Source organism: Triturus cristatus, chromosome 8 (assembly GCF_964204655.1).
Source record: "Triturus cristatus chromosome 8, aTriCri1.1, whole genome shotgun sequence".
NCBI classification, from domain to species: Eukaryota; Metazoa; Chordata; class Amphibia; order Caudata; family Salamandridae; genus Triturus; species Triturus cristatus.
In genome coordinates, this window is record NC_140591.1 from 773,740,885 (window position 1) to 773,756,247 (window position 15,363).

At 40.1% G+C, this 15,363-nt stretch overlaps 1 protein-coding gene across 4 annotated transcripts in view; it reads left to right on the forward strand.

The window, feature by feature from the left end:
- The first annotated feature begins 241 nt into the window (after window positions 1-241).
- ACE2 (angiotensin converting enzyme 2) overlaps window positions 242-15,363 on the forward strand; it is a 507,698-nt gene continuing 492,576 nt past the window's right edge. For all 4 annotated transcript variants that reach the window (XR_014967783.1, XR_014967782.1, XR_014967784.1 and 1 more), the window contains exon 1: window positions 242-529. Coding sequence is in view for 1 of the 4 variants with exons in the window: in XM_085622215.1 (XP_085478341.1) it covers window positions 344-529 (186 nt within the window). In the remaining 3 variants the exon portion in view is untranslated. The remainder of the gene's footprint in view (window positions 530-15,363) is intronic.

Genomic DNA, 15,363 nt, shown 5'->3' on the forward strand with positions numbered 1-15,363 from the left:
CACTTGGAAGAGAGTAAAACGCTGTTTAGTATGACGTAAGTGCACTGAGCCTTTTTTCGCAGATAAGTTCAGATGCTTGTACTTGCTCGCTAGACGGTTTGAAATCTGCCGCTTTAAGTTCTTTGCTATCAATACACCGTTTCAAAGACTGATAAGTGTCAATTTCACGACTGTATCAGTTATGGAACTCATTTACCGCCATAAACATGGATAATGGTGCTCACGAAGATGACGCTTGCGTAAACAGGTTGATGTCCATGCCAAAGTCTGAATACCTTGGTACTGATTAGCATTCCACCTGCTGTGAGGATCAGTCATTCTACGCTTCACCTCACACGGGAGGATGTCTCTGTATCCCTGGCTCTGCCTCGCACTGCTTGCTGTAGCTTCAGCACAGAATGACGTCACAAGTCAAGCCAAGGCCTTTCTGGATACATTCAACCCAGAGGCGGAAGATTTATCGTACAAAAGTTCACTCGCGTCGTGGGCCTACAACACCAACATCACCGATGAGAACGCTATAAAGATGGTAGGTGCGCGCTGCTGTTTTTGGGGTAACTCTCGTAGGTTTTATTGTTCATTATTAAAGTTAGGATGATATGTCTGACAGTCCATTCTCATTATTTAGCATGTATCTTGTGGAGAGGTGTGGCTCACTAGTTAGAGGCGGCAGACCCGTAAGCAGAGAATCGGCCAGGGACCAGTGTCAAAAACGGACTCGATAATGTACCTACTCTAACCAGGAACACACTCGGCAACTCTGGGCATTAAGCTTGCCTCATCTCTACAACGGCCCCCCACAGACGCTGGGGAGGTCTACAGCGCCGGGACGCCCCGTTGCTGGGGTAGCTGTGCGCTTTACAAGTCTACAACATTAACATCTAATAACATTGGTTTTCTAAAGTGATTTACATTTTCTTTTGTCTGTACTTGCCTAAAGAATATTGAACTCCCTAAACTGAGATGTCAGCACATTGATTGGTTGATGAGTTAGTCAATAATAAAGTGCACATTTCTATAGTGGTACCCTGTTTTTTGCATTGAAGCACTAGAGATGATACAGTCCACTCTTACTAATAGTGCTTAGGTAACTAGCATATTAAGGACGTTGTAATACCGTGCAATTCTGTCGAGTCAAATAGGTTGCAACAGTTTTATTCCTACCCCCATTGCCAGTTTCCTCCTGACAAAGTCCTCTAGATATGTTTGGTCGTGTGCTCTTTTATGTGATGCCTCCAGTTAGCTCCCAGTGAATGTTTTTGGTGGCAGCCATTGTAAGATTCATGCTTATTATACCCGAGACCTGCACTCTCAGTATAAAATCCTGTCTCTAATTTCCTTACTACACTAGAATTGTGACATCTATACTCACCTGTAATATAGAAATGACATAGCTGCTTAACTGTAGTAACTTATTAAAGTCGAGATGTGATGTCAGAACGTCTGCTGCTAGAGCCAGCAGCCAATATGAAAGGCAGGTCACAGAGTATACTTATAGCTGTAGTTTAACTATGAACACGAGAAATTATTTTTTATTTTCTACTCTATTTTCTAAAAAGAACAGTGATCTACAGACTTGAGCTATAAATGGCAACAAGGTTAATTTTAGGGCATCACAGGAACGATGGAATCTCTCTGTATGTTTCTACACATTCTGGGCTGAAGCATTTTTTAAATCTGACTTTTATTAAACTGATACTAATTCCTTTTTTGCAACCAATTATTAATTGGTTTTTGGTGTGTTTAATTTCACACAACTGATTCTGATTTCATTCTTCATTCCTGCCACTATATTACCTCCTTCATATCAAAGAGAAAGAACCAAAGGATTTAAGTGGTTTGTGAGAAGATTAATGATGTGACAATCTATTATCAGGAATAGCTTACCCTCTACCATACATTAAATGGATATTGCAAGTCACCTTGGTATTCTATGACCAAATAAAGGAACTCCGTATTGACCTGCTATATCCTTAGTTGACTTGCAATATACTTATACTGCACATCAGTGGGTACTTCATCCCAAATAAGATTCATGGCCAAGCTGCCATGCTTGTTTTTGTCAAAGCTTAAATCTGTCCTGGTAACCTTATGTCACGGCATTTACAACACTTACACGTAGAGTAGAGAGAGGAGTTATTTGTAAAGGCGTCGGAGTATATGCTTCACAATCACGTTAGACACACAAATACACAGACAGACAGAGGGAACAGGCAGGGCAATATTATGCCTTTATGCTGACGCTATTTGTTCCATAAACATTATCTAAAGGTTCTTTTCTACGAAGGGTGTTGGACCCTCACCGACACTAGGGGCATGCCTCAGCCTCAGTCTGCTCTTCGTTGGTGACAACTCCTCTGTGACTAGAATTAATAAGGCTCTTTGGCAGAGATTTGTGAGAAGCTTCAGAATGGTGAATTGCTTCACACCGCGGTAGGGCTGAGTTATAGGGAAACTAAAATTGTGTGGCGGTGAGTAAATAAACCTCCATTCTCACAAGGTTGAAAACAAAAAACAGAGGGTTGCTCTACTGCCCTTCATTAAATGGAAAGTCGACATGTTCTTACCAGTTTGTCACTTAATGAGGTAATTGACGATCTTCAGATCTTTCACGCTGAATGCCTGATCTCTATCCATTTCTAGCCTTTATCTATCTTTGTGTGAAATATGCAGGTGTAGAGAAGAGGAACAATACAGACCCAGCTGTAAGGAATAACACATCACTAGTTAGTGACTAAACCTGGTACCTAAGATATCCTTTGCAATCTTTATGAAGTTCCCAATTTCTGAAATTCAAAATTTTTCTGAAAATTCTGAATTCAAGAACAAGGTACTTTTACCTTCGAAAACAAAATGACAGTTGGGTGAGCTAAAGAATGTCGGAAAATTGCCACATGCATTGTGTGCTAAGTGCATTTTTGGCTATTTTTCAGAAGATTTTCCACTCTTCTATGTTCACATTTACCTACCTCAGGGATGGCAGGAAATAAAAATGTAATTCCCTCATCAGCCAATCAAATTTCAAGACAAATTCAAATGTGTGCTTCACAGAATTTGGGAGTTTCTGGCTTCTTAGCTAAATAGCCAAGTTACCTTTGAATTTTAACTTTTTGATGCCTGTCTGACACACCTTTCGAATGCTGATGTCTAAAAAACAAATGGTTCCCTGGGACTCACTCATCATAGCCCATGAGGTAAAAATACATGTCAGTGTTGATCATCTACAAACTCACAGTTTTATTGTTCTTTACATGTGCTACACAATGAATCAATAAAGTGCAGACAGCGTAATGCTCATAAGTGCAATAGTGGAAAAATTAAAATGTTATACATAATGAACAACATGGGTATCCATAATTCATAATTATCAGTCCAGCACTAGTACTGATCCAGAACACTGAATTATTATGAATGATCCACACATGAGTGTCGACGTTTCGACCTAGAGATTATTTATAGCGGGTCTCCTGAGGACAAATAATCGATCTGACCAAGCACCTCTCAACTGTCTATATCTTGCCTTTGTGGGGGTCTCACTCAGTTTCAACAATGTTCCCTTCTCGCAGTGGGTCAAATTAGCCTTGTTGTCTGTATTAAATCAATAGGATGGGAACCGCGTCAGTCACACCCGCTTGCTCTAAGCGCTGAGTCAAAAAAAACTACAGTATGGATTTAGTTAAAATGGAAAAAGCATTCTTTCTGAGTGAAGTTCTAGCGTAAACCCATTCAATGTTTTTGGATAGTAGAGAGCAAAATGTCCCATGGGAAATGCCTTTTTTGACAATCCCTCTAATATTTGTTCACTGTATGAATCTGCAAAAAAAATGACATCACAAACTTTAGCCAATTTCTCTAGTGATATGCAAACATTCATTCATCATCATTTATCAAACAGCTTTAAAGTTCTTAGGAATCCTAGAAATCAATTTCAATTGCATATGAACCCTAAATAACTATAGAAACATTATATATATTTATATCTATATATTTATATTATATTTCTATCTATCTATCTATCTATCTATCTATCTATCTATCTATCTATCTATCTATCTATCTATCTATCTATCTATCTATCTATCTATCTTTATATCTATCTATCTATATATTCACTGAAAAAACCATAGGTTTCACACATGTTATAGTTAGCGGAAATTTTACTGATAAAAAACCAATGAAATTCCCCCGTTATAGTTAGTGCAGGAAACTATAACTCATGCGACCGCAATCCTCTGCTGATGCTAATACTGTATTTAGACACTTATTTGCCCATGTCTTCTTCCATAAATTTTTAGCTATGCATATATTACAAATATTTTTTTTTCATAAAGACACATATGTCATCAGCAGAAGATTGCGGTCGCGTGAGTTATAGTTTCCTGCACTAACTATAACGGGGGAATTTCATTGGTTTTTTATCAGTAAAATTTCCGCTAACTATAACATGTGTGAAACCTATGGTTTTTTCAGTGAATTTGCAAGGTTTTTTAAATGCTAATTCCTAACTATAACGTGTGTGAAACCTATGGTTTTTTCAGTGAATTTGTACGTTTTTTTAAATGCTAAGTGACTTTACGCCATTCGTGGCGTGCGCGTCCACTTAACGCAGTTCGTTCCGTGCGCGCACGGTGCGCTTCGCGCACCGTGCGCGCACAGTGAGCACGCGGTGCGCTTTGCGCACCGCGCGCCCACTTTACGCAGTTAGTGCCGTGCACGCACGGTGGGCACGCGGTGCGCTACGCGCACCGCGTCCCCACGTTACGCTAGATGGGCCATGTACGCACGATGCGCTTCGCGCACCGTGCGCACATGGAGGACATATTATGCGCTTCCTTGTGATAGGTAATCTGTTGAAATTTTTTTGGGAAATGCTGTGCTCTTATATGCCATGCACAAATGGTGGCCTTCGGACACCATTTGCACACGGGGTGGAGAGAGTGTGGATTATTTTTTTTAAAATTTTTTTACCGTACGCGTACGGTAAGCGTACGGTAAGCGTAATCGGCGAAATTTTCGAAAAATAAAAAATTACCGTTTTTTGCCTTGGGGGATCTTTGAAGACTCAACTAACATGGTTATGTGCATGGGCGCTGTCTAAACAGCCCCTTTATATGTTTTTGGCATTTGTTTATCAGCTCCCCCCTCAGAGTGCGAGAGAGAAAATGGCGGCCGCCGCTTCCTGGTTTCGACCGATTCGAATGTTTACTAAGATCTAAGAGCCAATCAGAATCGCGCTCGCGCACGCCACCGTACGCGTACGGTAAGCGTACCGTAAGCGCACCGTAAGCTGGCTCAGATATATATATTGATTTAAAGGCTATTTTCTCAGAATCTACTGAACAGATTTACACCAAACCTACAAAAGGCACTTCCTTGACCTGAGGACTACCTCTCTGCCAAATTTCTAGTAATTCTGTTCAGCCGTTCGGGCTGTAGCCCTGTCTAAAGGTCCTATGGAAAAATGCATGGGAAAAACGCGTTTTGGGACCCCCCTTTTATCTCAGCCCCCGCTTGACGAATCCCCCCGAGACTTTCAGGGTAGGAGCGGAGCGTAGCGCCCCACCTATTTTGAAAACTTCGCGAGGATTCGTCGACCGGCGCCAAAGTTATTCAAAATAGAATGTTGCGGATTTCCTATGGAAACGTGGTCCTAACTATAACTACCTACTGGCGACCGCCAGTAGGTAATCTATCAATCTATGAGAGATATATATATATAGAGAGAAAGAGGCACAGAGAGAGAGAGATTGTAGCCTCTAAGCAACTATTATGTCTGTTATGTATGGTTGCTCTTGCTGCCCTTTCTGCTAATTTCACCTTCTAAATTGCCCCAGCGCTCTATTTCCCACTCTTCATTTCTTCTTTCCAATTCCTAAATCCCCTGGTTGCCTTAACCCCGTGCACCCTCCTTGTTATGTTTCTATCCCTTCACTCCCTGGCAGACATGTGCCTACTCTTGGGTTTAACCCCTTCTTTTTCTGCCAACTTTTATGCAAGATAATATTTCCTAAAACTTTAATGCCATTCGATCGAGCACCTCAATGTATCCATTCCCAGCTTATCATGTTTCTCTAATGTTCACTTTCTACTTCTGTCCCCTTGTATCCATTTATTGCCCTCTCATAGCTTTGATATTTGAGGTAACAATCAAGCACCTGATCTTTGTCCACCAGCAACTTTTAGATCTCTATTACCCTGCTTTAACTCTCTGTCAACCTTTGGAACTTAATTTTCTTTCCTCTAATCCATCTGCGGCCTGTGTATGTAATTTATTTATTTATTTGTTATATTTCTAAAGTGCAACGGTTACCCGAAGGTGTCTTGGCGCTGGCTGCTGCCCTCTGAGCACAGGTTATTATGGAGATGCTACATATTAAAAAGCCAGGTTTTTAGTCCCTTCCTAAATGCCATAAGGTCGGTGGCAGTTTTAAGATGGAAGGGGAGTTCGTTCCAGGCCCCAGGTGATAAATCTTCGTTCTCCCCTCATGGCTTTTTTAATGGGAGGGACTGTCACCTTCTTATCTACTAAGGAGCAAAGAGTTCTTTTAGGAGTGTACCATTGAAGCCGTCGCTTCAGATATTCTGTTCCTGTGGCTTGGAGGGCCTTTAACACAGTGCATAAGGATTTAAAACATACCTGTTTTCTGACTTTTAGCCAATACAGTCTTTTTATTTCCTTAGAAACAGAAACAAATTTAGGTATGCCTGTGAGCAGTCTTGCTGCCGCTTTTTTAAAGATTTGGAGTTTATTTAGATATTGTTCTTGAATATTCAGATAGAGGCCGTTACAGTAGTCCAGCCTTGATAGAATGAGAGATGTGATGACTGCACGTTGACTCTCTACCGGCAGGAGATGGATTATTTTCTTGATCATTCTAAGAGAATGAAAGGTGGCTGAAGCAACAGCATTTATCTGATCACCAAAGTTTAGTTTATTATTAAGTATGACTCCCAGATTCTTAGCTTTCCTAGTGGGTTTAGGGAGGGTACCTAGTTTTTCCGGCCACCAGTTGGAAGTCCAGAAATTGGGATTGTTTCAAAAGGTTATGCCTTAAGTTTCAGGCAATTCTGAGTCATCCACGTCTTAACTGATTTCATACAGTCGTGAAACCGTTTACTCTTTTCTAGTTCTTGTCCTGAAAGCAGAGCCACAACAATTTGCGTGTCATCCGCATAGGAGGTAAGATAAAAGCTGAACGATCTGATCAAGGTAGCCAGGGATGGTAAATAAACATTAAAAAGAGCACAAGGTAGGGAGAAAGGTTTTGACCGAAATTCATCCAAGGACACAATTTCTGTTCTTTTAGTTAGAAAGGCTTTTAGTAACTTCCATGCTTTGCTCTGAATCCTGCATGCTGACAAACGATCCATCAAGAGATCGCGATAGACCGTGTCGAAGTCCGCAGAGAGATCCAACATAATCATTGCTGCCTTGCCTCCCTCATCTAGGGCTTCCCTAATTTCTTCCGTAGATTTTATGAGTGCCAACTCTGTGCTGTGTCCTTCTCTGAATCCATATTGAGTAGGCTCCAGCTTATGATTTGCAAGGAGAAAGTCACTAAGCTAAGAGTTCATTGCTTTCTCAAACAGTTTTGCTGGCAATGGAATGCGGGAAAGTGGTCAAAAGTTATTGGGATCCTTAGGATCCAAAGTGTGCTTTTTCAGCAAAGGAAGTATTGATGCCAGCTTCCTCGTTTTAGGGAAATGTCATGATTCAAACATAGTATTAAACAAGAGGGTAAGCGACATGGCAATAGGTTCGGGGACTAATTTGATTACAGAGACTGGACAAGGATTGTAAGGAGAGCCTGATTTAACCGATGCCAGAAGCGTGATTGTATCATTTAATGACAGTGGGGCAAACGTATCCAAGGTGGGAGGGGGGTCAATTGCTGGTTTAATCCCAGCAATTAGAACATCTGTCCCTCCCAACAGGATGAAGTTAAAAGATGAAAAGATGAGCTCCACCTTGTTTTAGGAAGAAAGTGGCAATTTCCTCACATAGCTCCTGACTAGACTGAATTTTGGGTGGGCAGGGGGAAACCAATCTAGATACAGTCTTAACTTAAACAATTCTTTTGTTGAGGACTTGGCTGAGTTAATTTTGTCTGCAAAAAATGTTCTTTTTGTGTTAAATAATAGGTTCTTATAGACAATTAGACTTTGCTTATATAGTCCTCTTTCTTCTTCCTAATATTCTTATCTCCAATTGCGTTCTTGACGCTTACAGTCGAGTTTTTGCTTCCTTAGTTCCTCAGTGTACCACAGAGCGGTAGGTTGGGATCGTTTGGGGGACACATTTTTCACTGGGGCTAGTATTTTGCAGGCTATCTCCACCCAATTTGTATGCCACCTAGTGGCCTCCTCCACCTCTGTAGGCGGTGGGCGGTTGCTGTAATGAGACCTTCTAGTTCTGTGCCCTTAATTTTATTCCATGCTCTTATTTCAACCAGACTTTTAGGGGCCCCCCTGCTATCATGTCGATCTGAAAAGTCCAATTCAAACTGGATTGCTGCATGGTCTGTCCAGACAAGTGGCAACAGCCCCGTACAGGTCAACTGTGGATGGTTAGGGAAAATCCCATGCAACGTATGTCCTGCTACATGGGTGGGCCCATTCACATGTTGTTTTAAGTCAACACCACTCATCATATCTGTCAGGGCTACTGTATCTGGGTCGGTGAGTACTTCCAGGTGGTAATTAAAGTCCCCCAGGATAGTAAAAGAATTAGCCCCTCCTCTAATAGGGTTCCAACTGTGGATAGGAATGTATTCCTAGGTCCTGGTGGTCTGTAGCCTAAAACGCCCTTGAATGAGTGATGGTGCGACAGGCCGAAGCTGAAAGACAGTGCTTCACATGCCGGATTCGAAGCTGTGTGAAAGGTGGCCTTAATCAAGTTATGGTATATAACTGCCAGCCTCCCCTCTCCTAATTGACCTATTCTGTGTGTGGCAGAGGAACCCTGGTAGGTGGCTTTGATTAGGTCAGGTCCTGAAGCCTCATCTGTCCAGGCTTCCATGACAAGAGTGGTGGGGCCACGTGGTGGGGTGGGATTTCGACAAACGACGACGAGGGCAAATTAATTATTCATGTAATTTTCCCTTGTAGTCGTTTGTTGAATCCCCCCAACCATACCGTTCTTACATGCCTGGGCCGCTGCTTCTCTAATCCCAAGACCTTCTATGACGCCTGTCTATTTCTTATTAGGTTCCCAAGACAGTCAGATTTTAGATGGTGGTTGTTGAAGACTTTGTTTGTATGATGGCAATACTTACAGTGAACTATTTTCATGTACTATTAGCACTCCATGGGAGTGTGTGTGTTTTCATGGTCTCTGCCCTATACATTATTTCTCCCCTCTTAGGCCATAGACAGGCAAGTCAAAGAGATCTCACAGATTCACAGACCAGTGCTAACACTGTTACAGAGTTCTTACACATTGCAAACAAATCATACAGGTTTGAGTCTCACAAACATCTAAAATATGCAAATGTCATAAAACATTTTTTAGAAATATCCCTGCATGATTTAGATGATAACAATCAGGAACAAGTGCCCTCTGACACACTGGGATTAAAATCAGCAATATCAAGAGCTGACAATGTCTGATCACTGAAATATGTTTGGAAATATATTTTGAAAATTAAATGTTTAGAACCCATTTTAAAGAGCAACGGGGCAAGAAGGAGCTACTAGGCCCAACCGTAGGGTGTTGCACTTTTACTCCGATGTTCTGGGCCCTGTCCATAGTAACGGTGCCCACTACTGCCCATTCAGCACTTGAATCTCAGTGGTAGCGCAGGCTGAGAAATCAAAGGTTCTTCAGGGGGAGGTAGGTGCAAAAGTATGCAAGGGCTTATATGTGACCCCCAATAGGATGATTGCCCAGTCCAATAATAATCTTTAGAGTAAAAAATAGTATTTAGTATACACGCTAAACACAGCACACAAAATAATCCAGACAATAATATCTCAAGACTAGCCCAGTTTTTCTTGTACGGGCAGTAATCTCCCTGTGGGTCCTCTCGTTCCCCGCTCTCCTAGTCCATGCTATACTCAGCGTTCTTGGAAGATTTTAGGAGATGATCCCAGGTCCTTCAAGCACTAGTGATGCACATCAAAGTCTGGGGTAATGGAAAGAAATCATATCATTGCACCAGAGTGGAACTGATTATTCCTCAGTGGCTCATGGTCTACCAGTAGTTACCACATTTAGAGGTGATCACCATCATGCTAGAAATCCCATTATCTTCCAAACATTGCCATCATTAGGCCAGCCATAGACCAGATCCTATGAGTAAAACCACAATCTGCCAAGAATTGCTATCATTATTAGAAGCGGTCATTGACACAAATTCTCTACCTAATGGTGGAGATTCAGGTTGACATGAGAGGGTTGTTTTGCTTTCTGGAAAAGGACAATATTCAAACTCATAAATCTCTTTAGGCAATTCGATATAAATCGAGTGTAATGAACTTACAACTTAATTCTCTAAAGTAAACGCTGAAAGCGATTGACGAAGTGAGCATGCAGCAGGTAAAAGAGATATGCATAAATTCACAGTTGGTTGTCATTCTTTATCAATAGGAGAGAACATGTAGAAATGAATGTTTCAAAACAACATGAAGGGTTTTGGCATTAAAGAGGGGAGCAAGGGATCAACACACCGAGTTCAGACTAAAACTTTTTAAGCAGTGGCACCACACCTTTGCGAGTCAAGGTAGGACAAATATGTCCAGACAGCTCATTAGTTCCCTTTAAGGCAAATGTAAAAGACCCTTGGGTATTTTCTGCCTTCCTTGGAATCTTTGTGTCCAAGAGAAGCCATATTTGTTGACTACTCTCATAACCCAGAGAATGTGAGCAGATATAAGCTTATTGTCATATAGCAGTGTTCTATGAAGACAAATAGGTTATCGGTGTTGCGAGGTCTGCAAATATATCAACATGTATAAGATACAGGAGGAATCTGAAGGTGGTGAATATGAGTTCAGCGTTTATGTGATAAACAGTGACAGAGGTAAAGAAACCCTTTACAAGACTAATGGCAAGGACTAAAAGGTAATCCAAAGATTAGATATGGCTGAGCCTGAGTACAGTAATATCTACGTTAGATGTGAATAAGATGTTGGTAGCTTCACACATGCTGTAGCACACAAAGGATAGCAGTTTGGTTTCTTAGTGATGTATGAGATTGTGGGAGGTTTGCGGGTAACAGGAAAATGTGAAGAAATGCGAGGCAACAAATGTTATGCTTTATTGGTTTATAGCTGGAAAACACAACAAGAATGGTTTAAATAATCCCCATTACTATAGGGATATCGATAAGAGAAATAATTATTATTCCACTAAATATGATTAAGTGTTTTTCACAGAATATAAACAGTGAGAGAGGTAAAGAAACCCTTTACAAGACTAATGGCAAGGACTAAAAGGTAATCCAAAGATTAGATATGGCTGAGCCTGAGTACAGTAATATCTACGTTAGATGTGAATAAGATGTTGGTAGCTTCACACATGCTGTAGCACACAAAGGATAGCAGTTTGGTTTCTTAGTGATGTATGAGATTGTGGGAGGTTTGCGGGTAACAGGAAAATGTGAAGAAATGCGAGGCAACAAATGTTATGCTTTATTGGTTTATAGCTGGAAAACACAACAAGAATGGTTTAAATAATCCCCATTACTATAGGGATATCGATAAGAGAAATAATTATTATTCCACTAAATATGATTAAGTGTTTTTCACAGAATATAAATGGTATCCTGCAGCCACTAAAACAATTGAAGGCCCTGGAATATAACTTTCAGAAGAAAGTTGATGGTACTGTGTTCAGGAATCACATCTACAGCTTAAAGAATGTAACTCGAGAACTGTAGGAGGCCAGAGAAGTAAGGTTGTGTCTATATGAAAGGGATTACAGTGTTGTTGCCTAGGCAGTCTATCACTGTGAAGCACACATCTACTAAACTGGGAAAATGGGTTATAGCAAAAGCAGGGCAGGGTACGCTTCTGTTACACTCACAATTTTTATGGGTCAAATATTGATGTCCCAGTATCCCACAGAAGAGGGTTGAAAATCCACCACTTGTCTGTTTTGTGCGGTATTTTAATATCCATTAAATCAGGTAAAGGGAAAAGGTGGTCCCACAAAAGAATTTTGCACTTGAATAATGCAATATAATGGAGTTGGTGTACTCTCAAACAAATAATACATTAATGTGCCTTTGATATGTCCAGAGAACCATTCATCCAAAGAATTGTGGGTCTATCTTTTCTAGTACACACAATTTAATATCTTCAATAAAGCTTAATATCGTTAGCTCTGCAAGACACAAGGGTCAAGCAGCAAATATGTAGTGGACTATATGACTAGTTTGGTCATTTTGTAAATGGTTTTTCAAAAATATTTATATCCAAAATGGACATTAACTGCAAATAGATGTCAAATATCCATTTTATAAACTTAAAAGGTAAACATATACACATATTACATGGCAGGGCAATATTGACACAATAAATGTTACCAAATGTAAGAAATGTTTAGAAATATGTATAAAGTTTTGTAGGGAGGCTATTCCTGTAAAAGCCATATGTGATGATGTAAAGCCTTTTCGATTTACACAGTTGGATTGAGTGAAAAAATACAACAGCCTGAATCCCACCCTCTTTTGGCCAAAGACTTCCCAAAAAAGTGCAAAGAAACATTAATGAGGGCAATAGACAGACTGGAGGGATAAACCATGGGAAGCAAATCAAGGAACTTTTTTAGATTTGGGAAACTTTAGTGAAGATTATAGCTAGCGAAAACATTAGCAGCTAAGGACCTGACTAATTAGAAATTGAAAAAAGATTTCAAAGGAAGCCAAGTATGGCATGTTCTTAATCGACCATGTGGGTAAAAATGGTGAAACTCCCTAGGTTTTTATATTTATTGCAGAACTTACTCATACAACATAAAGGTGACACATCCATATAGCTCCATTATCAGTATATATTATGCAGGTATGCAAAACAGCACAAATCTCGGTTCATAACATTTGTCACAAAGGCAAAGTCAGGATAGTGATTTCCAGTTTACAGCACTGTTAGTGGGCTTGTTTGTATATAGACTTTAAGTTAATTAGCCACAGGCACTAATAGTGAATTAGATACTTTTTTCAGAATGGATAAAGAATCAGAGTGAAAGGTTTCAGGTAATCAGGTCTTGGGTTCTATACTATTGTTCCTCAGGAGGACTGCAGCAATTTCTCACAAACAACGTTTAAGAAATATATGACATTTATATGTTATCTGAAGAATAAATGTTCTGATGTAGATATTATTTCCCGTGACAACCTTTTGGGATATGGGAGTCTGAGATTCCATATTAAAATATTTCATTATCCTGTTTGCTCCTTTGCTAGGCCTTGCGGTTTATAAATGCCACAAGCAAACCCCAATGGCAATTTTTACACAGTTACCCGTTATTTAATATATACATGTGTATTTATATACATGTATATATTTATTTCTTTATTTATGCCATGACAGTGACAAATACCACTTTATTTATAGCCACAGTACGAATAAACACATATTCAGAAATGTATTTACCACTGTATATATTCACAAATGTATTACTACTGTGCAAAGGTGACATTGCAGTTTACTACCGCAATATAGGTAACTTGCCATTAGAAAAACATTGTTTACTACCTCACAAATTGCATTTTACAAATGCTTATCTCATGGCCACAAAGCCTGTTCAATGTGATTTTACCTTACTGTACAATTTTAACCCCTTGCATCCTGCTATTGGTTGAATATCTATTTTTTAACTAATAAACGTAAAAAAAATGAAATGTGTAAACCATATATGCAGATGTGCAGGATGTCATATGCTTTTATTTCCATTGATGAGATAAGGGAGGGGCATCATGACCCATACGGCTTTTTTGGTTATTGTGTCCCCTCCTCACACTCAACAATGGTAATAATTAGCATGTTGCACTCTGCACCTCTATCTATTTATGTATATAAATATATATATACATATATCTATATATTCACTGAAAAAAACATAGGTTTCAGGGACGTTATGGTTAGAAATTAGCATTTAAAAAAACATAGAGATTCACTGAAAAAAACCATAGGTTTCAGGGACGTTATAGTTAATTGGACATTTCACTCATAAAAAACCAGTGAAATTCGGCCGTTATAGTTAGTTCAGCTGACTATAACTCACGCCCCCGCAATGCACTGCTGATGACGTCACATATTACATCATTCATGACATGGTCAGTGACATCACTGATGACATCACTGAGGACATCTCAAATTTTCAAATTTTGTGTGTTTGTTGATTTTGTCAAAAAAGAATGGCTTTTAATCAGCAACCCATCGACCCACTGGATATGGAGGAGGAAGAAATTATTGAAGCGGTGAAGAAAAGGAAGGAGAGCATTGTGTGGGCATTGTGTGGGCGAGAAGAAAGTGAACGCCCGTAGGGTCACTTGTACGATCTGAAAACACATTTTATCCAGGGTCTGCAAAAAATATTCATGCGGAACCAGCAGTATGAAGAAGCACCTGGAGACTCTGCACTCGGTTAACCTGGCTAGAGATGAGAGGAGGAGAGGACTTAATGAGGCGGCACAGCAAGACCCAAAGGCCCCTTCTACCTCTTCCCAGCAAGTTCCTCCAGCGCCAAGGCCCCACATCATCCCAGAACTTTTTGAAGTGGCGATCAGCTGTAAGAAGTGCGACACCAAATTCTGCATTGCAGAGCAATGTATCGATGTTGTCACAGCTGCCAAAAAAGCACATAAATATAAATGTTTTTTATAATGTGCTTTTCTTTTTGTGGAACAGCTTGTTTGCTGATTTTAATTTTGTTCTGTTCTAAAAAACAAATCAAAAGCACACAAAAAAGAAAAAAAGTTTTAAAAAATACAATTTTTTTTAATTGTGCCCCCCCCCCCCCCCAAATAAAAACGTTTCTTGCGGAACCACATCTATTGGTTACAAAAAATAATTACCTGAGCATGGGAGCAAGGACACTGTGTGGCTGATTGGAGAAGTACAAGCGTGCTGTGTGATTATTTTATGAATGTTTGGGTAGATTGAATCAGTGTATAGATAATGGCTGGGTGATTGAAGGAGTGCATTAGTAGTGCATGGGTGATTGGACTAGTGTATAAGTAGTGCCTGCGTGATTGCATGAATGCATGGGTAGTGGCTGGGTGATTGGAAGAGTGCATGGGTAGTGCCTGGGTGATTTTTATAAGAGCTTGGGTAGTGACAGATTGATTATATCAGTGCTTGGGTACTAACTGGGTGACTGGACGATTGCATGGGTACTGCATGGGTGATTCCATCAGT